At 33.5% G+C, this 27,627-nt stretch overlaps 1 protein-coding gene across 1 annotated transcript; it reads left to right on the forward strand.

Moving 5' to 3' along the window:
- Positions 1-1,230: 1,230 nt before the first annotated feature.
- On the forward strand, positions 1,231-26,227 carry LOC111045825 (protein hunchback). The gene is made up of 6 exons (XM_039439922.1): positions 1,231-1,422; positions 13,879-14,021; positions 17,317-17,765; positions 19,631-19,841; positions 21,448-22,272; positions 23,120-26,227. The coding sequence occupies exons 2-6, from the start codon at positions 13,884-13,886 to the stop codon at positions 23,732-23,734; spliced, it is 2,238 nt and encodes a 745-aa protein (XP_039295856.1). The 5' UTR covers positions 1,231-1,422; positions 13,879-13,883; the 3' UTR covers positions 23,735-26,227.
- Positions 26,228-27,627: the final 1,400 nt, after the last annotated feature.

Raw genomic sequence — 27,627 nt, forward strand, 5'->3', positions numbered from 1 at the left:
TCAATTCGGGCTAACCTGTTGCCAATATGTCTTAGTAGATTAGCTTTTGATGTTATCATTTTTTGATACCCATCATCCCCAACAGCCATTAGCCGTTTTCACACCGATATTCGCCGACACGACCTAATTTACAGGACATGATTTACTCTGATGGACAGTATAAGAGGAGGTTGTATAGTTCATAACTGCGCGAGGTCTACTGTTCACAGAACTACTAGTTACCTAATGAATGAATTAAATGTATATTATTACGGGTTATCTTGATGTATGCATCTCTTAATTATTATATGAATGAATGAGCTGTAAAGTCATTTCACCGTGGCTCGGAACCCACCTGCAAGATTCATTCCTCATCATCCTCTTATTACCAAATACCATTTATGAGTCTAAAAATCGCTTCCCGGTGGTTCGGAATCCACCTAAAGCGGTGTAGGTCCACTCATCTCCTATCATCATCCGTCTCACCACACTTACACACGGCGTGAAAAAACAAAATAGTGTTGTTCATATTTTCTGTACCCATGTACAAGTCAGGAGTTCATGTGGGCATCACCCTCAGAAAAAAATAGCCCAGGGATTATGTTGTTGTGCATAATCCTATATAGCCCAATAATAAACAGGCTTGAATCTGTGATAGTCCACAGCAAAATATTGCACAATAAATATTATTAATAGAAAATATTGATAATAAAAATATTAGATATAAGTAGATAATAAAAATATTGCACAATCCACCTTTCTTCAGCTATTTTTTGTGTAGCTGAGAAGTTGATATTGTGGTAATTATTCATATTGAATGAAAAAGACTAAGAAATTGTCAAAAAAACCACTGATTTATTGATAATTAGAAAGACCGGTTTCGGTTATTACACCATTGTCAATCTCTGATAAACTCCGCTACTTGACTATTTCTTCAGATACTTGACTATAATCAGAGAAGACACAAATATTTCCTTACTTTATGCAATAATCACAGAATACAATACTGTATTTTGTGGCTATAATCAACCAAATAACTAGAATCGAAGATATCTTTCAATACAATCACTACCACCTTGCTTGACAAAAAGAGACAGAGACATAGAGAAAGCGTGGGAGAGGGTGTGAGAGAAAGACAGAACGAGAACACTCTGGAGGGTTGATGGTGGGAGTAGACAGTAGACTACTAGAGTGGTGGGGGTAGGGTTAGGTTAGTCTAGAGCTCTCCTCTGCTCTAGAGTCGAAGGGTGAATAGTTTCAAACGTCAGACCTCAGTTTGACTCCAGCTGTGGTGCGGGAAGGTCATAAATAGTTCAGGTGCGGTGATAGCTCTGATTTTATCACGTATAATCACGTTGTGTTCAAGTTAGCGGACGTTCTCATTCTAAAGTGTCAGGACTTCTCCATAGATATTTGGATAACGTGTACACTGGAGGAATTCAGGTTGGTGGAAATCGTTTTTCTAATCTTTTTTACTGTTTTTACACAGTTTTGTTGATGCATGTTGAAAGGGGTGAAATATTATGAAAGAAGAAACGAAGAAAGGGTGATGATGGTTATTATTACATTTTAAATGAATAAAATACTATTTCCACGGGCTTAGGTAGAGATTACTATTCAATTCAACGTAAAATAGCATAGAAAGTCACTGCGATTGCACGAAATAGGTCTTCAAAATTCCCTAGATGAGGGTGAACTAAGAATGTTAATAAAACTAGAAAAATATACGCCTTCTTCATTACTTTTTGACGTAGAATAATGGTCAAGTGTTGAATTAAATTATTATAACTTACCGGTATTGTATTAGATAGTGGACTATTATAGTTTTGATAGTTGAGAGTTTGATAGTGGCTCATGTTATTTCTTAAGTTTCTAGTAAAAATTGTTTCAATTGTTTTTGAGAAGTAGAAGAAAGGAAAGAGATGTAATGGAATAAGGGTGAAAGTTGAAGGGAAGACGATTGATAGATTATTTTAATTTTCATTATTTATTATGTTTACAAGAGATGACTGACAAGGAGAGAAACTAAGGATACTCCTTGTACTATTTCTTTCCCAAGGTTTGTTATAGATAGATTATATTCTACTTATGATGAAATAGTAGCTGGGGGTGACATTGAATCAACATTAGATATATTGCATATTTTTGTTTCATTGACAATGATCAATTCGTTTATTTATTGTATTCCGCAGTTTTCAAACTCTCCTGTTAGTTCTAGTACTCCTATAATTGTCCCCATGTAGATCTCATTAAATTTCATTTGTAAATCTTCATCCACTAATTAAATTGCTATAAGGAATGTATTCTTCCATACTATACTATGAGAACTGAATTTTTTGTTCAGAATTTATCCAGATAATATAGTAGTATAATTCCCTTCAGTTTTCTTCAATCTACAAACTAAATTTTCAAATTTCCGTAGATTCATAGCTCCTCATGTAAATTATTGCAGTGCCGGCAATTTTTTACTTCAAATGATTATCTTCAGTTATCATTCAGCACTCAATCCTTGATTGTGATTATTGATTAATTGAACTGTCTCATATTATTTTTTGGTTCATAGTTCATTGAAACAATCATATTAATACCGGTACCTCCCTAATTGATAAATACGACTCAAGCGTTGTAAATCGCAACCTACCTCAACATTGGCTACTATTGTCTATTCTATTGAATCCTTTTCTTGTATATACTGTATATATTGATGATGGTGTTTATCCTTAAAAGTTGAAACATTGATACTATTTGCTTCATATTGTAAATATAAAAACACTTTTATTTCAGCTTACTCTCTATCTCTAAATGGTATTTGTATCTATAAGTTTTCGACATGGGAATTTCGCTAAAAACTTAGATTCCAGTTTTCAAATCTATTTTTAAGACAAATTTCCATCTTTCAACAATCCACCAAAATAATTCTTCTAGTAACTTTCCTATCTCACTGGCGATTTCCTCGTTTTTTCATACACTTTTCAGAACTGAGATAACCGATTCCAAAGTCTATTAGCAAGATGGAACAGCTAATTGCTTGTTTTATCGCTCACAAATTTCTATTATAAGAACAGAAAAGTCCTATATTTTGCTATGTATATTTTATTTTTAGTTTCTAATCATTTAACTTCATTCTTTTCTACGGAAGCTGCAATCAATCAATCACTTATTCTGGAGAAAATAAGAAAAAAATTGATTTGAATGCAACTAATGAAACTTTTATGAGTCTAACTTTGTAACTTTATAATATAAAGTCATATTATGCCACATGAAACGAAAGTTGAGCGGTTAATCTTAGTTCAATAATTACCTTGGTTTAATAATTTAAACTAAATTATACCTCTACCTCTTAGTTTAATAATTTCTATCTGAGATTACTCTGCTACACTATTTAGCAATGATCAGTGTTGATTGGGGCCATGGAGATACGACAGCATATTTTCTATTTTCTTTATGCTATATTTTTGCTATTATTTGACATAGTTATCTTTGTTTTCGATAACTGATAATTCAGCGTTATTAGAGTTAGCGTGACCGGCTAATTCGATTTCACAAGCGGGGAAGTTGAAAATCCTGAATCAAAAAAGTCCCTGATGAAGTTGGGAAGAAACTTTAAGGCTAGTTACACACATTGATTTTTGTTTGTCCGATATTTTGCCGTCCTTATAAATTCTATTAAATTGAACAGACGATTTCAAACAGCTGATGTTTGTCAAGTTCCGTTTAATCTAATAGAATTCATAAAGACGGAAAAATATCGTACGAACAAAAATTGAGGTGTGTGTGCTGGGCTTAACACTCAAAATCATTTATCCAAGTGATATTTAAACATTTTCTGTGACATTCCTCACTTTCAAAGGAAAAAGATCTAGAAAATAAAGATAATTTTTGAACGGAAGTGACTTGTCTAGTCTAATACAATTGAATTTACAGATATAATTTTCCATTAGTCTTACTACATTATCTATATTCTCTATTAGTATTTCTATTTTAATACTACACTACACTTTTCTAATACGAAATGTAATAAATTACTATATTCAGTATAGTATTTGAACAGTACTGATTACAGGACAAGAAAACGTTAATATATGAATGTTTGCGGTTCCCACAAGAAAACGTTGACAAACGGTATGCAATGACTCATAACAATTAGTCAGCTACAATAACAGGATATTATTATCATGTTGGCGCCACAATTGGAAGAAAAAAAAAATTGGAATTTATTGTACGGCTATAGCATTCTTCGCATATGTCAGGAGTGACGTCTATTGATAGCCGATAAGAAGATAAAAACTGATAAGAATTCTCGAAACATTATTCAGTAAAAAAAAGTTGACAAACTTCCGGTCATATCCGTTGAAAATGAAACTTAAAAATCAATAAATAGATAAATTGTATTAAAAAAAGCATAAAAAGAAGCATTACTTGATTATTAATAAATACTCATTTATATTTCAGATTTTTATTTTCATAATTTAGTTTATCGATTTTAAATTCAGCGAATTACGCCAGGCCCTCACAAACACAGGCTTAAGCCTACATGTGAGTCTCTCATAACGTAAGGGTATATATAAATGTACTGTAACTGTACTGTATTATTTGTAAATTGTGAGAATAAATTGATTTGATTTGATTCGAATATTGAAATTCATAACTACTTTCAGAAGAAAACTTGAAATCGCTATTAAAACTCCTACTTTCAAGATTTCTTGTTTTTTCTTGTTTCATCCACTATTCAATTCCGTAACTAGAACTTGATTTTTTTTAAATTCAAATTTATTCAGAAACAAAACACACAAAATGAGATCAAAATATAAACAAAAAATATCAAACACAAATGTAAAATAACAAAATAACAGGATACATGGCAAGGTGTGATAATAAATTATTGGGTATCATGTTTAAAGATGAAAGCATCTTAGGAGGTTATTTTAACTCCTAGTTTATTAGTTGTAAACTTTTTCGACAAGAAAAGAAGCAGAAATCTTCAAATGACTCTTCAGTAGCATCCCTGAAGTGAAAAGAAGAACGAAAAAACAGAGAAGGAAGAGGAAGAACAAGATGTAGAGACTTAGTAGGAAAAATTAAGAAGAAGAAAAGGTTATGAGAAGAAATAGAAGAAGAAGAAGAAGAAGAAGAGAAGAAGAAGAAGAAGAAGAAGAAGAAGAAGAAGAAGAAGAAGAAGAAGAAGAAGAAGAAGAAGAAGAAGAAGAAGAAGAAGAAGAAGAAGAAGAAGAAGAAGAAGATGAAGACGAAGAGGGAGAAGAAGAAGAAGACGAAGAGGGAGAAGAAGAAGAAGAAGAAGAAGAAGAAGAAGAAGAAGAAGAAGAAGAAGATGAAGAAGGAGAAGAAGAAGGAGTAGGAGGAGGAGAAGAAGAAGAAGAAGAAGAAGAAGAAGAAGAAGAAGAAGAAGAAGAAGAAGAAGAAGAAGAAGAGGCAGAAGGATGTGGTGACTCATATACGCATGGGTATCTTCTGTGAGAGAATCATACTTTCATAGATCATGTTCTCATGGAGTTAAGATAATAAACAGCTATTGTTGACATAGCGGTGCTTCTAGAACATATTCATTTTCATTGAATAGTTATTTTTACTGAGAAAACTACTGACCTACCCTAACTTTTGTAAACTTTCAATCGATAAAAACTGTTATATAAACTCACTAGACGTTTCTTCTGTTCAAATATTTTCGTTAGGTATTCTACTTAAATGAACAAAACGTTCTTATAAATAAAACAATTGATTACAAATAACACAATTTCTCAAACTTTCCCATATTTTTGTTAGTGGAAATTTTTATCAGTGTTTTATACAAACATTTAACTCATGTTTGTTGAACATGTCGCTCAAATTATGATTAATTAAATAATTATTATTTTCTATTGAAATCCTGTGAAATAAATTATTTATCTTTTATTTTCAACTCTTGAAAGTTTCATTAGCCTGTATGAATATGTTTAAAAGTTGATCAGTTCATTCTCTCATTCAAGTTTGTATTTCATAATAATTACAAAAATCAAGTCAATTTTGGCAAGTCAAAAATCCAGGATCCTAACACTTCAAGTGAAACTTAGTTCCTATAGTGCGGTCCACGTTATAATGGCAGTGAAGAAATATAGCAGAGCAACATTGCCGATCCTCTGCCTTGGCAATGCCTTCTAAAGACGGTATCTGATACAGGTTTATTGATGTAATATCAACTGTTCATTCTCGTTTCAAATTATCAATTATATTTTATTAAGCAAGAAATAATATTTTTCAATAATTTCATAATGAATTTTCATAACTGAGATGAAATATTTTGTTAATCAATTATTAATTCTATATTGTTAAAAGACGATCCGGCAACAGAGCAAAGCGAGAAAGAGATAGCGATATCTGCTTTGTTGAATGATAGACAAGGATAGCAGTACCATTGCTAATCAAACACTGCCATTATAACGTGGACCTCACTATAAAGTAACTATATCAAATGCATACTCTTGGTACGTTATATTTTTAGATAAAAATGTGATATTCATTACGTAAGGTGATCAAAATTATTATACACTTACTAGTTATGTAAAAGTAAAATAACGACTGTTAACTTCTGTAAATAATAGATGACGCGTTCAAAAATAGACATAAATTTCTAAAATATTGTTCGCTATATTACAAACCATTATCCAATAGATTGCTTTGTATTACTAAAACGGAATAGGGAAAGTGCGATAATGAATGAAGAGAAAGTTGATCTCTTTCCAAGAAAATGGTCGTGAACATTCGAAATTTTTTCATCGTAAGAATTAACTGTAAATTATTGTAGAATCGGACAACCAAACAATGTTTATGTACAGTTTGTCTTCAGGGGATTGTCATGTGAAAGTTTGAACATAGTAAACAATTGGAATAATCAGATTTTGTGGCGCAGAAATTATTCAAAATTATTTTTAGATAATCAAGCTATAGTGAAAGTTTGATGAGGGAATTTTATGTAAGTTTGCATAGTTTCGATGGAAGTCGACCCGGTCAAGGGTCCCTTAGTAGTAGTCAATAATCACATAAATTAGAAAATTAAGAAAAAACCTCATTCTAATCCGGATTGTCTCCACTCCTTTTTCATCTTTCTCTCTTTTTTTGGTAGAGAGTTAGTGGGGAGGATATTTTTAATATTCTTTCCGAAGAATGGACATTGATATGTCCAAAGCTCCGCCAATTTATGTAGATGCATAACAATATGATTATTATCTATAGTTATTATATTACAAACTGCTTTTTCATATCATATACAGTTCAATAATTATTTTCTTAGTCTATATTATGTAAATTCATCTATAATTTTGCTGTATTGTAAGCTATTGTATATAAGTGTATAAGCCAGTATATACTGTAATCTACATAAATAAAGTACTCAATCAATCAATCAATCTTCTTGTTCATATTCTTCTTTCCTCTTCCATCATTTCTTCTTCCCATCCTTCCAAAATCTCGCTTTATTTCACTTACGGTACGTTTTTAATTTACGTTTTTCCCAATTATTATCCTCATCTTATTCCAATCCGCTTTTCCAACCTTTTTCCCTTCCCCGTTCCCTTCTACATCTTCATTGTCTTTTATCCATGTTTTTATCACTTTTATCTTCAATTGTTGTTTTCTCTTTAACACTGTCTTCTTCTCATCATTATTTATATTCTCACCGCTTTCCACTACTTTTTCTTTTCAAACTTCTTCTTTATCATCTTCACCCACTTCTCCTCTTTCTCTTCAAATAATTTTACTTGGGTTGCAAGTATTTTTCAACCGAATTTACAAATCTCCTCACAAGTTGGCGTCAGACTGTTCATACCCATTGTTCACGATATGTTTGTGTTATTATGAAGGCTGTTTGCGATCGCGACTTACACTGAAAGCTAAATATCGACCTGCCTGTTCTGTTCGTACCCTTTGTTATAATAGAAGTAAAGTAGTGGTAACGTCATTTGTATTTCCAAAAATCAGCACAGCTTTAGAATTTTTGCGAAATCCTTTTACAGTATTTAAAACTGGTGCCAATACTTTCTCTCCCACATTCCCTGTTATTTCTCCATTTCTTTTTCCTTTCTTCAGTTCCCTATTGTCCTTCAAACAAATGGAATACGGTATTCATAGTAAACAGCATTGTTTACAACTCTGCAATATTTCAAGACGATTTTCTTTATCTTTCTCCACTCTTAGGCTGTCAAAGAGTTGTTCTTTTTCCCATAGTTTTGGGGTGTTCTGCATGCTTTTTTCCCTCAGTAGAGAAGTGAATTTCACTAAAAGCTGTCAGCATTTGTTGTGTGGGGAAGGGATGAAAGCATTGATTGAGAATACTGACAGTTCAAAATGAATATTATTACTATAGTGAGCATTGGCTGAATGGGAAGCATTGAAAGAATTCTTGAGAAATGCTAACATTTTAAAGTGAATGTTGCTCCAGTTTACAGCGAAATACCTGGAAAGGCAAAGAATGAGGATCCGTTGTTCTGCTACAATAATAAAATATATTACGGAACATTGGGATGGAACAAAAGTTTGCTGAATGTTATGAGAATAGTTAGTTGATGAAGGGAAAGGTTGATAAAGTAGGCGAAAGAGAATAGAATACAGTAGGAAAGTGGTGGGGAGGAGGAGGATGAGGAGGAGGAGGAGAAAACGGTAGAATGACAGGGAGAGTGGTAAAAGGAGAACGAGTGTAGGAAAAGGAATGAATGGTTGGGGAATAGAGAAGGAAGATTGGAATAAGAATAAAAAAGGGAGAAGAGGTAGAAGAAGAAGGAGGAGGAGGAGGAGGAGAAGAAGAAGACAAGATGAAGATGATGAAACGGAGAAGAAGAAGAAGAAAAAGAAGGAACAGGAGAAAAAAAAGAAAAGGATGATGATGTTGATGAAAAAGAAGAAGAAGAGGAGGAGGAAGAAGAAGAAAAAGAAGGAGAAGAAGACGAAGTTGGAGAAGAAGAAGAAGATGAAGATGATGGAAAGGAAGAAGAAGAAGAAGTGGTAGTAAAAGAAGAAGTAGTAGTAGTTGAAGAAAAAGAAGAAGAAGACAAAGTTGGAGAAGAAGAATATGAAGATGATGGAAAGGAAGAAGAAGAAGTAGTAGTAAAATAAGAAGTAGTATTAGTAGTAGTAGAAGAAGAAGAAGAAGAAGAAGAAGAAGAAGAAGTAGTAGTAGTAGTAGTAGTAGAAGAAGAAGAAGAAGAAGAAGAGGATAATGATGATTATAATGATGATGAAGAGGAAGAAGAAGAAGTAGAAGAAGGAAAAGACGAAGTTGGAGAAGAAGAAGATGAAGATGATGAAAAGGAAGGAGAAGTAGTAGTAGTAGTAGAAGAAGAAGAAGAGGAAGCATCAGAACTAGTAGAAAAAGAAGAATAAGGTGGAAAAAGAAGTGAAATAAGAAAATAGAGTAGAGAAGAACATCTATGAGAGGAAGTAATGTACTTAGATTAGATTAGATTTCTTTATTTATGCATGTTACAATATTTACTGGCTTATACTAATTTACATTAAATGAGGGTAATGCTAATTATTCAATGAATTATACAAAGTATAAAAATTAATCAATGAGAATAAAGATTAAATGCAATTATAATAACAATAATATAAAATTGTAATGTAATTTCATAAATCGGCGGTGTTTCAACAAATAATTGTCGATTCTTTGAAAAGGATATAAAATAATATCCTCCCCATCAACACACGACCGGGAGAGAAACTGAGAAAGAGTGAAAGAAACTGAAGTACAAAACTGAGAAAGAAGTTGAGAGAGGAGTACCAAGAAAGAGGAGATGATGAATAAAATCAGCAATGATAAAAGAAGAAGAAGAGATGAACAAGGAGTGATTGATTTATTGAGTACTTTATTTATGTAGATTACAATATATACTGCCTTAAACACTTATATACAATAGCTTACAATACAGCAAAATTATAGATGAATTTACATAATATAGACTAAGAAAATAATTATTGAACTGTATATGATATGAAAAAGCAATTTGTAATATAATAACTATAGATAATAATTAAATTGTTATGCATCTACATTAATTGGCGGAGCTTTGGACATATCAATGTCCATTCTTCGGAAAGAATATTAAAAATATCCTCCCCACTAACTCTCTACCAAAACGTTAATTTCAGAGAGAGAAGGGGAGAGAGAGAGAAGGGGAATAACGTACAGCAAGAATACTAAATTGATAAGAGAAGTAAATAATGTAGGCTTTCAAATAGAATAGAAGTAATTAAATTTGAATTATATTTACTAATAAAAAAGGATGTTGAGGAAAGGTGAAGAAGTGCTTTAGAAAAGGGACAAAAATCAGAAGTTAAAAGCAAACATATATTTATTTATTTATTTACAATGCAAATAACACTTATGTAATAACATTGAAAGATAAAAAGTAAGGTAGTCCTTGTGCTATTTTTCTTCCAAATTTATAGATGACAAAGTTCAAGATAAGGTTAGAATTTCACATGTACAATTTTTATAAAATGTTGGTCCAAAATAAACATTAAAACTATAAATTTTTAATTTAGATGGCTTCAATTGATAAATTAATTAGAAATATTACACTGAATTGCCACTTTTAACGAATAATATTGAGTTATTTAAGATATTTGGAACTATTCAAAAAACACAAACTCGTAAACACTAAAGCTCAGCTGAGCTTATAAAACATAGAACCACAGAATATACAGAATGGAAACTTGTAATCAATCGCCTATCTAACCAATGCTTTTTACATGACGCCAATACTAAACACGTCACGTGACCTTGGGAAGTTCCAATCCAGTTGTGCGTCAAAAGGTAGAGTATTTTTACCAATAACTTATCCTGAAAGTTACAGTATTATATTTACAACAGTCTCCAACTTATTGAAGGGTTCCCGTACATATAACTCACTCTGTATAATAAGATCAGCTATTTCTTATAGCATCAGCTGAGGAAAAATGAAATGGTCGTGTTCGTGGCGCATGAGTCTGTACACACCTTAATGGCAATAAATTACAATAGCTGTTTTGGTTCCAGGAGTATTTTTTATTAAAGAATGTTAATTTTTTATTCTTTGAAGCTTCGATTATTATTTCACAGTAGTTAATAGTTTATTATTTTGTCATTGTAAAGGCGCGTACAGATAAGCTTTTTATATCTGTATCTTACCGTTTCTGTAAACATACAGATAATCAGCTGATTAAAAGTGAATTGCTCATGTTCGCGGCGCGTATATCTGTACGCACCTTATCAGTTTCGATTATTCTATAGGATAGTGGAGAAACGTTCTGCAGAATGCGAACAATATATAAAAAAAAAAATGAGGTTGGAAAAAATATAAAGTTCAGGTTTGGAGTTCTAAAAAAGAGCCAAAAAACAAACCTTTCAACTATGTAACTGGGCCGGCCACTAGGAATAATTATTATCATTGTTTCCCACCCTAGAAAACAATGTAAAAAGTCACGCTGGAAACACGAAAATAACCAAAAAAAAACTTCTTTTAGCAGGGGCACTGACTTAAATTCGTCCCACATTTCTCCAACTTTCTTTACGTTTTTTTTCTCTCCTATTCTTCGTAGATTTCATGCTTACATAATACACATACAGACGGTAGGTCAGAATTGCCCGTTTTTTCTGACCTCCCGCGGTTTTTGAATTGTTCCAAAAATTCGGTCAGTCTGCCAATTTTTTTGTCGAGATTTCGAAAACAGCTTCTTCTTTATCTCCTCCTACTTCTCCAGCCACATTGCGCATTTTTCATCCATTCTCTTCGGAGAAAGAGATTATTCTTTCTTTTCTTGGTGTCCGATCTTTTATGCCCAGGAACTTCCTGGAGCTCTGTCACCCATTAAAAAAGCGTGGGCTCTTTATATTGCGCAACAAAGACACTACTGGGACTAGAAAGTTGGAGTTTTGTCAGGGGTCGGTATTTTTTCTCTCGAAAACTCTCTCTGGTTTCATAGGCTCTTACTCTTCACTGATGTATGCTGAACTAGGGGTTTTGTATCGGTTCTCTTCATGTAGCATACGTATGAGGGAGACTGAAAATTCACCAGGTTTATAGTAGAATATTTTCTTGATATATGAAACTAAAAGTAAAATAAAACAATAATAAAAACATTTGCTTCGAAAAATATATGAAACTAAAGAATGACCAAATAATAATTTTAATTATTAAACGAAGATGAAAATACTATAAGCAATATAAAGTTTGCTATCATGTTATTATTTAGTCAGTGATGATTTAGTTCTATTAAAGAAACGTTCAATTTTAAAGAGTAGAATTTTTATTCAATTTAGAGTTTGTAAGTTCTTCACATTGGTCTATAACTTATAAACAATGTCCATCGATTACTCCATTAAACAATTGATAAAACGAATATATACAACCCAGCTCCATTCTCTAGTTAGATAAGGATTTTCTCCATCAAAATCTCTCACAAGGCTCGGTGTTATTTTTTCCTTCCCCAATTTTTTTCCAAAAAAGAACTTGAAGAATAATGGATTTGTAAAAGTGAGAATTCATAACCATTCAATATTATTTGTTTAATTCCGAAGTTCTCAATTTCTGTTCCAACTTGAATGTTCTACAAAACTCTATATTCGTTTGCATTTTCGTTTGTGCGTAAATTTCAGCAGTCGACGACGGCAAGCATTGTTGACATTCATATTGTCCAAATTTCAAGTGTGCTAAAACAGCTGGTAAAATAATTTTTAATTTTTTACGTGTTTATTATTCAAGAATAAAAACATTTCTAATAATATCAACATATTGCCATTTGAAAGTATAAACTCAAGATCCCCCATTTAAACATGATTGAACATAGTCTTTTAGGTTATTTGGACAAATTGAATCTACTCAATCTGAGATTCTCACCCTGTCGTGGTCAACGACGGCATTTACGCACAGATTTACATATACGTCTCGTCTAGTATTAACCCGATATTATAGAAATAAAAAGTATTGAACTCGATATTAACCCTATTCCTATGTTTATTCTTCAAATTAAATTTTGATTGATAGAATGGTGAATGATTCAACATTAATCAATATTTCTCTAGCTTTCTTCTACAGTTTTAGAATATTGAAGATCTACTCTTCTCTCTACTGTACATATTATCTGATTGACCGTTTTCACACTTATTTATTGTCATCCGACACTCAGAATCATTGTCATCTGATTGGCTAATTCTATCCATCAGCTGATTCTCAGCCAATCAGAGGTCAGTTCTGAGTGTCAGTCGATAAAAATTGATTGATTGAGTACTTTATTTATGTAGATTACAATATATACTGGCTTCTACACTTATATACAATAGCTTACAATACAGCAAAATTATAGATTGATAAAAATCGGAGAGTATATGAAAAATTCTAGATTTCTGATTGTGCATTGAACTATATTCTTGATGCTGTGTAAGGCTGGCCACTAACGACAGGACATGCATGATGTATTTTGTGTGTGTGCATGATAAAACACGCATGTAGACACATGTTTATCATGCATGTCCTAACGTTAGTGGCCAGTCTTTACACTACACTTTCTTAAAATTAGTAGAATTGATGGTGATGTTGTGAAATCTCTCCATAATAAGAAAACAAAGATATTGTCAAATTTCACTAAAAATTTATTAAAAACTTTAAAACAGAACCATGGTTTCACGTAGTTAACCAACGCATAGCGTATACATAGCGAGTACAGCTGATGATGCGTTGGTTAACTACGTGAAACCATGGTTCTGTTTTAAAGTTTTTAATAAATTTTTAGTGAAATTTGACAATATCTTTGTTTTCTTACTACACTTTCTGTTATGTGGTAACACTGCACACGGCCTCATAGTTTTATTTTCAGCTGAACTATTTAACAGACCTCAATTTCAACAACTATTTTCTTTGTCTATTTTTGCAGATGAAATGGTAATAGTGTCTCCATCAGACATTATAGTGCAAGAGGGAAAAGACAGCACTATGAATACCACGTGTGCAATTGGTCCCAGACATAACTTGTTTGGAGGAGGCATTGTTTCGTCTATAGACAGTTGGCATCAAATCGTAAGTTGGCACTATATTTTCCATATTATGTATTATTAAATCCACTTTAAAACTCTTTCATCATTTTCTCATATTTATTGAATCATTTTTCTTATTATATTAAGTATTATTAAATCAACTTTAAAACTCCTTCATTATTTTCACATCTTTATTGAATCATTTTTACTTTCCTTGCCCTATTACCATAGGTAAGGAAAGTATTGCTTTCCGAAAAAAATTAAGGTTTTTGGGTATTGGTCTGTATGTGTGTGTGTGTGTGTGTGTGTGTGTGTGTGTGTGTGTGTGTGTGTGTGTGTGTGTATATGAGTGTATGTGCGTCTGTGTACACGATATCTCATCTCCCAATCAACGGAATGACTTGAAATTTGGAACGTAAGCTACTTACAATATAAGGATCCGACACGAACAATTTCGATCAAATGCGATTCAATATGGCGGCTAAAATGGCGAAAATGTTGTCAAAAACAGGGTTTTTCGCGATTTTCTCATAAACGGCTCCAACGATTTTGATTAATGTTATACCTAAAATAGTCATGAATAAGCTCTATCAACTGCTACAAGTCCCATATCTGTAAAAATTTCAGGAGCTTCACCCCATCTACGCAAAGTTTGATTTTAGATTCTCAATTATTATCAGGCTTTAGGTACAATTTAAACAAAAAATTCCACTTGGAAAAGATTGAGCATGAAAATCTCTGCAATTAATCTCCAGTAACATTTTCACCTAAAATTGAAAATAAGCTTGAAATCCGAGAAAATGTGATTATAAAATTGCAAACTGTTGGCAACTGTTGGTTCTATTAAATCATTCACTAAGAAGAGATAGCAGACCTCGTGTGTTTCCAGCGTTATTGAACTATCACCAGCTGTCTCATATATTTGAATAGTAGACTTGAGATGCGCCAGTACACTAGCGTCAGGTGATCAATTTTCATAACGGCAAGGAAAGTTGTGTGAGTGCGCCACACCAGATTTTTCATATTATCAAGCCGTCAGGCTCGCTTCGCTCGCCATATCCGTCTAGCCAGGGGGCTCCGCCCTCTGGACTCCCGACTGGATCGTCCGAGAATGAAATCAGCAGGCTCGCTTCGCTTGCCTGCATTTTCCATTTGAGCATTTTTATCATATATGTTAGGACAATCCAGTCGGGGGCCAGACTACGTCTGGCTAAACGGATATGGCGAGCGAAGCGAGCCTGATGGCTAGTAATATAATATTCCCAGGATTGAAGTAGCAGTGCCCAATCAATTTTTCCGCGATAAATGCATTTAAATCTTCAACTTGGTGCCAACCTAACAAAATCAACTCAACTTAATGCCAACCTGACAAAATTATTAATTTAGTTGCCAGTTAACAACTGTTTCGAAGAGGTACTCTATCTAGATTATAGTTCTATAGTAACATATGATATGGAAATTTCAATATTATAATTAAGAGATTGGGAGAAGAAGAATATACATGCTAAAAGACGAACTTTAAACCCTTAAAAACAACCTTAGAGTTAAAATATTGCCAAAAGATTTCTTAGTGCGCCTCTAAAGGGCCAACTGAACATACCTACCAATTTGAACGTTTTTGGTCCGGTAGATTTTAGTACTGCGAGTGAGTGAGTGAGTGAGTGAGTGAGTGAGTGCCATTTCGCTTTTATATATATAGATTAGTATTATTAAATCCACTTTAAAATTCTTTCATTATTTTCTCATATTTATTGAATCATTTTTCATACTATATTAAGTATTAATAAATCCACTTTAAGATTCTTTCATTATTTTCTCATATTTATTGAATCATTTTTCATATTATATCAAGTATTATTAAATCCACTTTAAAACTCTTCCATTATTTTCTCATATTTATTGAATCATTTTTCATATTATATTAAGTATTATTAAATCCACTTTCTCTTCACAAATTCTCTTTCATTATTTTCTCATATTTATTGAATCATAGTCATCATTATCCTATAGTGAAATCCTCATATAATGGCAGTATTTGATTGACATTGGCTTTGCTATATCCTTGTCTATCGTTTGACAAAGAAGATAGCTCTTTTCTTTTTTAGCTCCGCAAGATCGTTTTAGAGCAATGTAGAAATAAAATTATCAACAAAATATGTTAACTCAATTTTGAAAATCTATTATTCAATTTAAATACACAAAGCCTCTGGGAGATAGCAATTTTTTCATATATAGAAAACCTATTTGTAACCTGTGAATTGTCGCTTGTTCAATTGCAACTTCTCCAAGTTTAATTCTTCTCAATTATTTATTCAAGGTTATTCTCTTCCAGCACCACAGATCTCAGTAGTAATAAGTTTTAAATAATCAAAAATTAATTAAAAATAATAATTTCTCTGGTTAGGGTATGACTAGAGGAGTACTATAGAGAGAGCAACTGATTTGAAGCGATAGTGGACCTTTTCATTACATAAAAATTTCATGATTTTTCACGAGATGGTATGACGGGGCCATTTTATCAAAGTATATCCAGCGCAAAACACTTGTGGAAGAGAACAACATGCGTTAGATAAAAACTGTTCTTTCCACAATATTTATACAACAAAGTCAGGGAATACAGGCTATATAAATCAGATTTCTATAATCAAACGATTCAAATTTCAACAGATGAACCTCTCTTTTGCTAAAAAAACGACGATACTGTCTCCATCAAACAAGAGTAATGTCCTAAAAGTCACGACTAGTTGGCAACCATCCCTGCTTCTTCTTTTTATTTTTTATCTTATCATTATTCTTATTTTTCTCCTCTTCATCCTTCTTCATCTCCTCCCCCTCCTTCTACTCCTCCATCCTCATTTCATCCTTATTAACTCCTTCTTAATAACTTCAACAATAAAACATTTTTCTTCGTCTCATTCTTCTTCTTCTTCCTCATCTACTTCTTCAACATTAAGCGATTGAATTCACCTCCTACTGCTCCTCCTCTCAATCTTTTCTTCTTTATTAACTCTTCAATTTTATCAACAATTTACATGAGAAATTCCTGAAACCATTTTTTCTCTTTCTTCTGTCACAGAACCGCGGCGACTCAGTCTCCATCAAACAGGAGTCGGCTTAAATTATATATTCAGGCGGTGGGACCTTCCGGCAAGGACTCCCCACCAACAAAAGCCATACGAATTTACTTTTTTTTTTCAGGAGTCGAGTCCGCACAGTCAGAACTCGTTTCTTCTTTTTCTTTTCTCCTTCTTTTTTTCTTCTCCCTCTCACTCCTCTACTTCTTCAAAATTAAGCCACCAAACTTCTTTAAACAACCCGTTCTATTTCTTCTGTCACAGAACCGCGGCGACTCAGTCTCCATCAAACAGGAGTCGAGTCCGCACAGTCAGGACTCCGAGTCCGGGGGCGGCAGTCCCTACAGCAGCGGCTACTACGCATCTTATGAAGACAAGGCGGTCGACGAGTCCAACAACAACCAGACTCCAAGTCAGCTGAGTCAGACTCCCAATCAGCTGAGCCAGACTCCCAATCAGCTGAGTCAGACTCCGAACCAGACTCAGAGTCAGGGAGTCAGGACTCCCGAGGTCGCAACAGCGGAAGATAGCGGTAGTTCGGTTGCTAAGGGACTCTGTACGGTTGCTAAGGACGCCGAACGCCAGCCATCGGGTGACGCCGAGAATCACAGTGATGCTTTGCTGAGACTGCAGCTTGCCCTTCAGAGGGCCGCGGCAGAAAGGCCCCTTCAGCAGATACAGTGTCCGTTCTGTCCTTACATCACTGCTACAAGGTGAGTTTTAAGCTATGGTCAAACGTTTGTTTCAATAATTTATTTGTTAAAAACAGATGATTGGATATGAAATGACGTCAGCTACACTGGAAATTTAGCACAAACATGCCCGTGACACCTACCGTCTTCTATATCCCGTGGTCTAAACTGTTACTGTGCAAACGGCCATCATTCAAACACAAGATGTCACCATAGGTGTTGAAACATATTTGTAACTTTTTAATAAATTCGTAATATTTTTAGACAATATTCCGGTGTTTTATAAATACGACATGTTTCGGCTACTAAAAATAGAACTAAATAGTCGAAATAGTACTTTCAATATAAATAGTACTAAGATTTATATTTTAATCTATATTAAAAGTAGCCCTAAAGAAAAAAGACAATAAAATGGCGTATCATCCAGTGTTTTATTATGGATGAATATCACTATATCTCACCAAAAATAGTAGGCTATATCCGAAGTATCTATTTACATGAACTTTATTTAATATGATCAATATTATTCTATGAATATTGAATGATAGGAAATGGGTCAACAAGCTAAGCCCAGAACTGTCACTTTCTCAAATTTTCATATAGAGAGTTCTATAGCATGGTTTATATTATGTTTTATCTCTGTATAGATTTACCGACAATGCATATAGTGCAGGAGAGTTCAGAGGTCTTTGAAAATTCATTCAAATGTCTTTAAAAATTAAGTCATTTATTCAAATGTATTTGAAAATTGAGTAATTCATTCAAATTTATTTTCTGAGACTCCACAAGAATCAGAATTAATGTTGGGTTTATATAATGTTTTATCTTTGTACAAATTTACCGACAGTAAATATAGTTCAGGAGAGCTCAAAGGTCTTTGAAAATTCATTCAAATGTCTCTAAAAATGAAGTCATTCATTCAAATGTATTTGAAAATTGAGTCATTCATCCAAATGTCTTCTTCTGAAATTCCACTAGAATGCTTTATTTATACACTTGAGTTGTGCTATAAGTACAATGAATTATTCGGGCAAAATATTCATTGAAAAATAATTGCCTTCATATTAGATGGTTAGTTGAAGTATTTCAAACATTTCTGTAGTTTAATACTTCAAACATTTCTGTAGTTTAATACAGGAGATTTATTAAAAAAAATATCACTCAAATGGTTGATGAAGTAGAGACTCTGCATTCCTTATAATTATGATCGATGAGATCCGGTGGCACAAAAGCTAGTTGAATTTTAACCGTGATTAATTTCACGAGAACCAATCAGAGAAGGCTTTCTTGAAAAGACGGCTTCTCTGATTGGTTCTCGTGGAATTAATCACGACTTATAACTGGCTTTGGTGCAACTGGCACTGTATCTACTGTTTTAAGAGCATCAAGTTATATTGCTGCGTTTACACCAAAGTTATTAGCAAAATGTTAATAACATAATCCTTATAGATTCTATTGGATTGAACATTACTTATCATACACATGATGAACATATGTGTTTGTCAAGTTCCGTTTAATCTATGAAATAAATCTATAAATCAGCTGATGCCAAGCTTTTTATATCTGTATCTTACCGTTTCTGTTAAAATACAGATATAGTCAGCTGATTAAAAGTGAATTGCTCATGTTCGCGGCGCGTATATCTGTACGCACCTCAATAGAATATACAAGGATTAAGTTATTAACATTTTGGTGTAAACGCAGCTTTGATGTTTTTAATGATTTGTTATGATTGTGTTAAGTCACTTCAATATTTTTCTAATCTAAAAAAGTTTTAAGATCTCATAATTAAGGGGAGATTCAAATGGGTCGTTATTTCTCTCCTCATAGGAAACCAATGACAGTTTGAATCCATTTTTCAACCTTGTTTTTTGTGTGACTTTCAGGCCGAACCTGGAGCTGCATGTGCAGCAATCTCACGAAGATCAGCGTTCATGCAGCTTCTGTGATTTCACAGCTGATAGCAGTGTCAAGCTGCTGGAGCATGTGAGGGAGTCACACGCTACGCATGCGCAGTTCAACATCAGCGATGGTGACGTCAGAGATGATGAGGACGAGCCTGGCTTGACTGTGCCCAAGATTAATTCGCAGGGAAAGGTCAGTTCAACAATCCTATAGAAATAGAAAATTTATTACAAAAAAAGTCAAAAAAAAGAACAAAAAACTTACAAAATAAGAGATTTACTATTGATTACGATTAAAAATTCTATACTTTTTTCATAAAACTAGGATAAAATTAATAGTTCTTCTACGTGAAACAAAAACTCTTGCAAGTATCTGTGAAACTATTTTAAAATAATAGGAGTTTGTATAATGTATTTCTGACATGAGACTCAAATTATAAAAAATCACTATAATGAGGTCCACGTTATAATGGCAGTGGAGAAAGATAGGAGAAAGACGTTGCCGAGCCTCTGTCTTGTCAATGCCTTCTATAAACGGTAGCTAATACTGGTTTATTATGTGTTCATCCTCTTTAAAATAATAAATTATATTTCTCAATAATTTCATAATGAATTTCCATAATCAAGATGAAATATTTTGCTAATTAATTATTGTTAAACGATGATTTGGCAACAGAGCAAAGCGAGAAAGAGATAGTGCTATCCGCTTTGTTGAATGATAGACACGGATAGCGATACGATTGCTAAAAACACTGCCATTATAACGTGGACCTCACTATAGTATGTTCATTATATCTTATATCAAACCAGACTATTTTCGGCGATAATAATGCCAGTATCAAGATAGTAAACATTTTTCAGTTTGATTTGCTTTACAGGAAACACTTTTATCCCTAGAATTTGATAATATTCTAGAAGCATCCGATTTCTCCTTTCTTCTAGCTGTGTTTTCAATGTTTCAAAATTTTTGTTCCACTTGCAACATTGATAAGATTTGTCAATAAACTAACATATTGGATGTTACGTAAATAATTATAACAGACTAGAAGGATGTACTGAAATAATTATCTACTATGCTGTTGTTGAATGACAAAGTTTCAAATTTATTTCCTCCTTATCTTTCCAAATCTTTTTATTCTTCCGAACACCGATCATCACTTCCTCGCATTTCCTGTTTTCCTTCTCTGTTCATCTTTTCTTTCTCCCTTAAATTCACATTCAATCTACATTCTACTACTCCTCTTCCATCCTACTCCTTCTCGTTCTCCTCTTCTTCCTCTCCTCCTCCTCTTCCACCTCCTCTTCCCTTCCCCCTCCTCGTTCTTCTCTATCTTCTCCCCAAGTTTTCTTATTTCTCCAACAAACTATCACAAGCTCTTCTAATAAACTGATCCATATCCAACATTTTTTTCAGGTGAAAACGTTTTTGTTTCAAACTCCTCCACTTCACACACTCCATCTCCTCCAACTCTTTCTCCTCCTCCTCCTCCTCTTCCACTGCCACCTCCTCTTCCTCAACCTCTTCCACCTCCTTCTCCTCTTCCACCTCCTCATCCTCGTCCTTCTCCATCTACTCCTCCTCCACCTTCTCCCTTCCCACTTTTTGTCCTCCATCTTCTCTTTCTTCTACTCTTTCCCCTTCTCCACCTTTTCCTCTTCCTCCTCCTCCTCACAACACTTCATTTTGAAAGGAACTGTTTCCCAAGCTCTTCTATCTTTCCCTCCATCACTCCATCACAATCTTCCAATGCATTGATTTTTATCAAGTTCATGTAAATCAATTTTTCCCGTGTTTCCAGGTGAAAACGTTCCGCTGCAAACAGTGTGACTTCAGCGCAGTCACCAAACTGGAGTTCTGGGACCACACCCGCGGTCACATCAAGTCGGAACGCCTGCTGACCTGTCCGAGGTGTCCGTTCGTCACCGAGTACAAGCACCACCTCGAGTACCATCTCAGAAACCATTTTGGTTCCAAACCCTTCAAGTGCGACAAATGCCAGTACAGTTGTGTCAACAAATCCATGCTAAATTCCCACCTCAAGAGCCACAGCAATATCTACCAGTTCAGTTGCGCAGACTGCAACTACGCCACAAAGTACTGCCACAGTCTCAAACTGCACCTCAGGAAATACGACCACAAACCCGCCATGGTTCTCAACCCTGATGGTTCCCCAAACCCTCTGCCCATCATCGATGTCTATGGAACCCGTCGCGGACCCAAGATGAAGAACACAAGGAACATCGACCATGACCAGAACTCCCAACCCCGAACATCCCCTCAACATACCTCCACTGAGACACAGCCCCAACAACTCCAACCCCAACAGCAACAACCCAGCCTGTTACATCCGTTTTTTGCATCTGCCTATGGTCTGCCCTACTACAATCCTCTGTTGCATCCGCTTATGTATCAAGCGGGCAATGCCGTTGCAAATCATGATACGGGACTGGTGAGCTCCGTTGCAAATCATGATACGGGACTGGTGAGCTCCCTTGCTGGAATCAGCGAGCAGCAACAACAACAACAACAGGAAAAGGCCAACTTCTACTTCAACAACAACAACATCATCAAGGATTTGGAGGCCAGGGAGGATGCCAACAGGCGGTTTTCACCAAACATGCAGGTTAGTTTTGCAATATTCAACTCAATTTCTTAGTTTACTTATTCATTAATTTACTTATCCAATACAGTTGCTTTTTAGGAAGTTATCCTACAGCTCAAAATACTATCCTCATAGTACAAAATTCAATTTCAAATTTTATATTTCTAATTGATTCTTGGATGAAATAGAATAAATCTATTTACTGTTTATTTCAAACTTATGTATTGTTTTTGTTATTTGATAACAGAATATTGGTTTATGAAGGAAAATTATCATCCTGCTTCATAAACCATTATTCTAGAGTCTATTTGTATTGAATTGTCCCACATACAAAGAATTCATTCAGTATTGAAAATTCAATAAATAAAACAAGTCTAGCAGAATGATATAAAAAATGTGAGGATGATGTCTTTGAATTATCATTGCAAATTGTCCAACAGATCAACTTCATCTAATGAATGTTTTCAATCATGGCTGATTTGTACTTGAGAAATTGATGTTTATTATCCTGATATTTTCCCAGAATATATTTTTTGTCATACAATCCTTTACAATATATTCTCCTTTGTCTCCTTTGTCTTCTCCTTTGTCTCCTTTGTCTCTCCTTTGTCTCCTTTTCTCCTTTGTCTCCTTTTTCTCCTTTTTTTCTCCTTTGTCTTCTTCATCTCCCTCTTTCCTCCTTCTTTTTCTTCTTCTTCTTCTTCTTTTCCTCCTCAAAGTGATAGACCTCAAGTGATTTTTTCTTCTTTGTCTTCTTCATCTACTTCTTTTCTTCTCCTTCCTCTTCTTCTCCTCCTCCCATAATAGTGATCTCAACTCATCATGAAACTAAGAATTAATCATGATTTTCTTTCATGTTGTTTTACAGATGACTGAAACCACCTCTGACCAGAGATCTCACATTGAGGACACATCACGTGCACTGGATCTGAGCTGCTGGGATGCCTCCCAATCCCAGGAGGATGAAGACCAGAGTACCAGCAACAGTTCCCCACCTCCCAGGATTGCCCCTCCGGTCACCCAGGAGCGCAGACGTAAGGGCAAGGCATACAAGCTGGACACACTGCGTCAAGAACGTACGCTGTCAGAGGACGACGATGACGTCATTGACTCCAGACGTCGCCGCCATTTTGATGGTCACTCCGATGACGTCATCGATTCCAAACGCCGCCATCTCGACGCAGACTCTGATGACGGAGAACTGCCGTTGAAATGTGTCCTAGTCGAAGAGGAGACCTCATCCTCCCCGGAATCATCCAACCGGATGTCGTCGAAAAAGGCGGGACTTCCGCCATCATCCACTTCCGGTCCAGAAGCGTACAACTGCAACTACTGTGACATCACCTTCAGGGATGTGGTCATGTACACCATGCACATGGGTTACCATGGTTACGGCAATCCTTACACGTGCAACATGTGTGGAGAGACCACCACTGACCGGGTCTCCTTCTTTCTGCACATTGCCAGAACTCCGCATTCGTAACCGGCTCCACGACGACCAAATATTAGCAATAACTGGAAATGGGAAATTAATTATGGTGGTGGGTTCTCTTGCATTACATAGATGTTTTATTTATACTGTTTTATCAAACATAAATGTTGAGGAGAAGTGATCTTGGTGGAAACATGAATAGAGAAGAAATGTTGTTGAATTACACAATGTTGAAGTGAAGTGATCTTGAAGGAAACATAAATGGTGAAGAATGTTCTTGAATGACAAAATATTGGCGAGAAGTTATCTTGAAGGAACATGAATAAAGAAGGAATATTGTTGAATATTGTTGAGGGGAAGTGATCTTGGAGGAGACAAATCTTGTTTTAAGAAGATTTTGCTTGTGAGAGAAATGGAAACTAACCAAGATGTTAGAAAGTGTTGTTGAAGGATGGATCCAATGTTCCAAATTTTTTATCAAATGTTGGATATAGATATGAATTTTGAGAAGTGATCTTGAGAAACCATGGTGAGAGGATATCTCTCCCGTGAGAGAAATGAATACAAATCTTAGATTTGTGTGTTCAGATGCTATCATAGCACTTTGCTACGATGAGACGCACTTTATTGAAGCGTCTCTACAGATAATGTAAGTGTTACTTAATGCAAACCAGAATCTCTGCATGTTTGTTGTCTAAATAGTATAAATCAATAGTTTTATAATACACTTCACACAATAACAATTTATTTTCATAAGCTCACAGTTCTTAACTGCAACACCAATGTCTAAAATTTATTTCTCGTAAAAAACAAAATGGAAACTCCAGAAATAGATTCTCCCCAACTTTGTAACTTCAAATCATCAACCTATTATGTTCTTATATAATTAATTTACTTTTCCGATCTTCACTATTTATAAAGTATTCAAGAAAAGTAGGTATGTATGAAAGAGGGAAAACTACGGATGAAAGAGTGAAAGAGAATTTGTAAGAATGGGCAATTTAAGAGCTCTACGTTAGTGTGCCAAAGATAAATTAATAAATTTATTGGAAAATAGATAAGGATAAATGTATTCCTGATATTCCATCTTCGAATTGAAGAGACTGAGACAGTGAATATCTTATTGAGTACTCTATATATTTTTTATTTTTATAAAATTGAACAATTTGATTTAAGAGTGATCGTTAGATTGATTAGTTTTAAGGTGTTTGACATGCTAAATTGTGGCAACTGAAAAATACACTTGGTGGTAGGACAAAATATTTTCTATAAGGAAAATCCAACACTTTATTTCCATATAAGCATGGCACAGTATTAAAATATTGTTTGTTATAATTGCAATTACTCTATTATCTTGAACAAGAATTTGAACACATAGCTGATTATGTGTATGTTATTCTGAACAAATAATGACAGTTAATTGGATTCAATCTTGTAACTTATTTACTTGTGATTGGAAGTAAATATGTTTCTTGTATACAGTGATCTCAATCGTTTGAAAGTTTGACAAATCTGAAAATGTTTGTGGTCGATAATATCAATGATATTCAGCAGCGAAATTCAATATCATCTTTTATTTTATTGATTAAAACTACAGTAGCTGTTCTATTGAAACTTTATAACGACTCGTTAAAGAGTACTGTGGATACTTTAAGAACTGAGGAACTGTTAAAAATAAGTTCAAAAGATAGAATAACCTCAGCATCTGTAAACCGTTAAGGCGTTCAACATTCAACTTAATTTAAACTTTCATTTTAACAAATTTTAACTCAGTGGAATATGCAAAAGTAATTTAGTTTTAATGATCATTAAAATTTTATTCTCAAAGAATATTTTATTTATAAACAACCACTAAATTTTAACTTATGATATATTATTAAATCTGTAAGATGATTGAAAATTTCCAGTTAATATTCAATCGCTTCAAAAAATTGACAGATTATTATAACATTTTTTAAAAAAAATTATGATTATTTGTAATATTGATAAACCCTCAATTGGTTGCAATAAAATAACTGTAGAATTCCTATGTACAAGTCTGTTGGAGAGAAAATAAATTAAACTAATGTAAATTATTCTTCCTTCTTACATGAAAAAGTGTATGTGGATTAATATGTATTCTAAAGAATCTATTTGATAATTTTGTAAGTTTCTATTTCTATATCTAATCTAATAAAAGCTAGTCTACAGCGGTGTGAAACCGTTGAAATTATTCTAAAAAATAAGTAAAAATTCTGTAAATAGACATAGTAAATTATTATCTTGTATTATTCCATTTTATTTGACAGATTTTTATAGATATCTTGAGTTTTCTATCGTTTTCACAGAACATCGTTTTCAGAGCAGAATGTATGGGAAAAGAAACTATGAATTATTTTGAATATCTAGAATATGATTGTGAGCATGTAATTCATTGAAATTATCTCTTAGCGAGGTATAAGTACTTTGTGATAAATTGAAGAAGATTTCATTATTGATTTTTTCAACTAAATGTATAAGAAAATTATCACCAGTGGCAAAAAAAATAAATGCAATGTGGTTAAATTTTTGGTGTATTTTTATCATAACACTTTCCTCGAATCTTCCAAAATCTCTGATAGTTATAAGAGTTCTTCCATGAATTTTTTCACAATCTGCTTCATATTTTTAAATACAGTAGAATACATTTCATTCCCTGTAATAGAGTTTTCAACGAATATTTCATATGAAGAAATACAGTGAAAAGTATAAACCTTCAATCATGAGTGATTTTAATACAACATTTTGGATCTCCACTCCCTTTCCACTGTAAACGGTAAAGCATATCTTGAATTGAAAAATCGAAGATACTATAAATTATTAATTTGTAGATAATATAATCATCATCTATAATGTTCTCCTTCATGAAATACTTCATTGAAAATTCTATGATAAGAAACGCCATGTAACTCACTGTATTTGAAAATGTAATTCAGAATGTGTACGAAAATACTTCAGATGAATATTCCATCGTAGTTTCAGTGAAAATTCACACCATCATGCATAAAAATGAATGTATGTTTGTGTGTTAGTTTGTTTGTTCCCTATAGACTCGAAAACTACTTGACAGAACGACATGAAACTTTGAGAATATGTTGTTTGATATTGGGTATGGTTTCTGAACAGAAATTTCAATAGGGGGGCTAATCATAATTATATATTAATCCATTTTACAGACCTATGTTTTCGAAATTGTCGGCCGAGCGGCTAACGTAAAAGGGAAGATCATCATGATTCAAGATCATGTTGTGATAATATGATTTAGCATCTAAACTTATTACCAGCTGTAATATCAGATTGAATTTATTCCAAATACAAAAAATATTTTTACAAACATAATATTCATTAAATTACAATAGTTTTTGGCGTGACTGGAAGAAGAAGCCTTGAGCTCCAGCCACGAGTTCTAAAAATAAGAAAATACATTTTTAACTAATAACAGCAGTACAAATGATACAATTTTTTTGATATATGGTAAATAATCTATGGATGTTGAATTTTATCAATAGTCAAGTACTTGATAAACAAAATATAGATACACAGAAAAATAATATAAAAATTGTCTAGTTCTAATAATTTTTACACAATTAATATTGCCAAAAATTGTTGATTTAGCCAACTCAATTCTCATTTTAAATAATAGTTCTGTTTTACCCAAGATCTTATCAATCTCAATTTGGTTTTTGTTATTTTATCCTTAATAAAGTCTTCCGGAATTTTATTTATTAGTTTATTACTCTGATATTCAAATTGGTGTTTACAAGATGTTAATGAAGTAAAGTTAATATTGAAAGCATTTACTACAGTTGGCCGTATATTATAAGGGATTGTGCGACGGGTAAATTGATGTGTATTTTTATTAATAAAAATAATTAAATTTGTCACATAAGTTTGACGTAACGTTGGTAGATCTATCTCTTCAAATA

The sequence above is a fragment of the Nilaparvata lugens genome, chromosome 13 (genome assembly GCF_014356525.2).
Source record: "Nilaparvata lugens isolate BPH chromosome 13, ASM1435652v1, whole genome shotgun sequence".
Taxonomy (NCBI): Eukaryota; Metazoa; Arthropoda; class Insecta; order Hemiptera; family Delphacidae; genus Nilaparvata; species Nilaparvata lugens.

What these genes read in the sequence shown, in the direction of transcription:
- LOC111045825 (XM_039439922.1), top strand. Translation starts at nt 13,884, where the DNA reads ATGGTAATAGTGTCTCCATCAGACATTATAGTGCAAGAGGGAAAAGAC. An exon ending in TAGACAGTTGGCATCAAATC is followed by an intron (nt 14,022 to 17,316) that starts GTAAGTTGGCAC and finishes CTTCTGTCACAG; the next exon opens with AACCGCGGCGACTCAGTCTC. An exon ending in AGATTAATTCGCAGGGAAAG is followed by an intron (nt 19,842 to 21,447) that starts GTCAGTTCAACA and finishes CCGTGTTTCCAG; the next exon opens with GTGAAAACGTTCCGCTGCAA.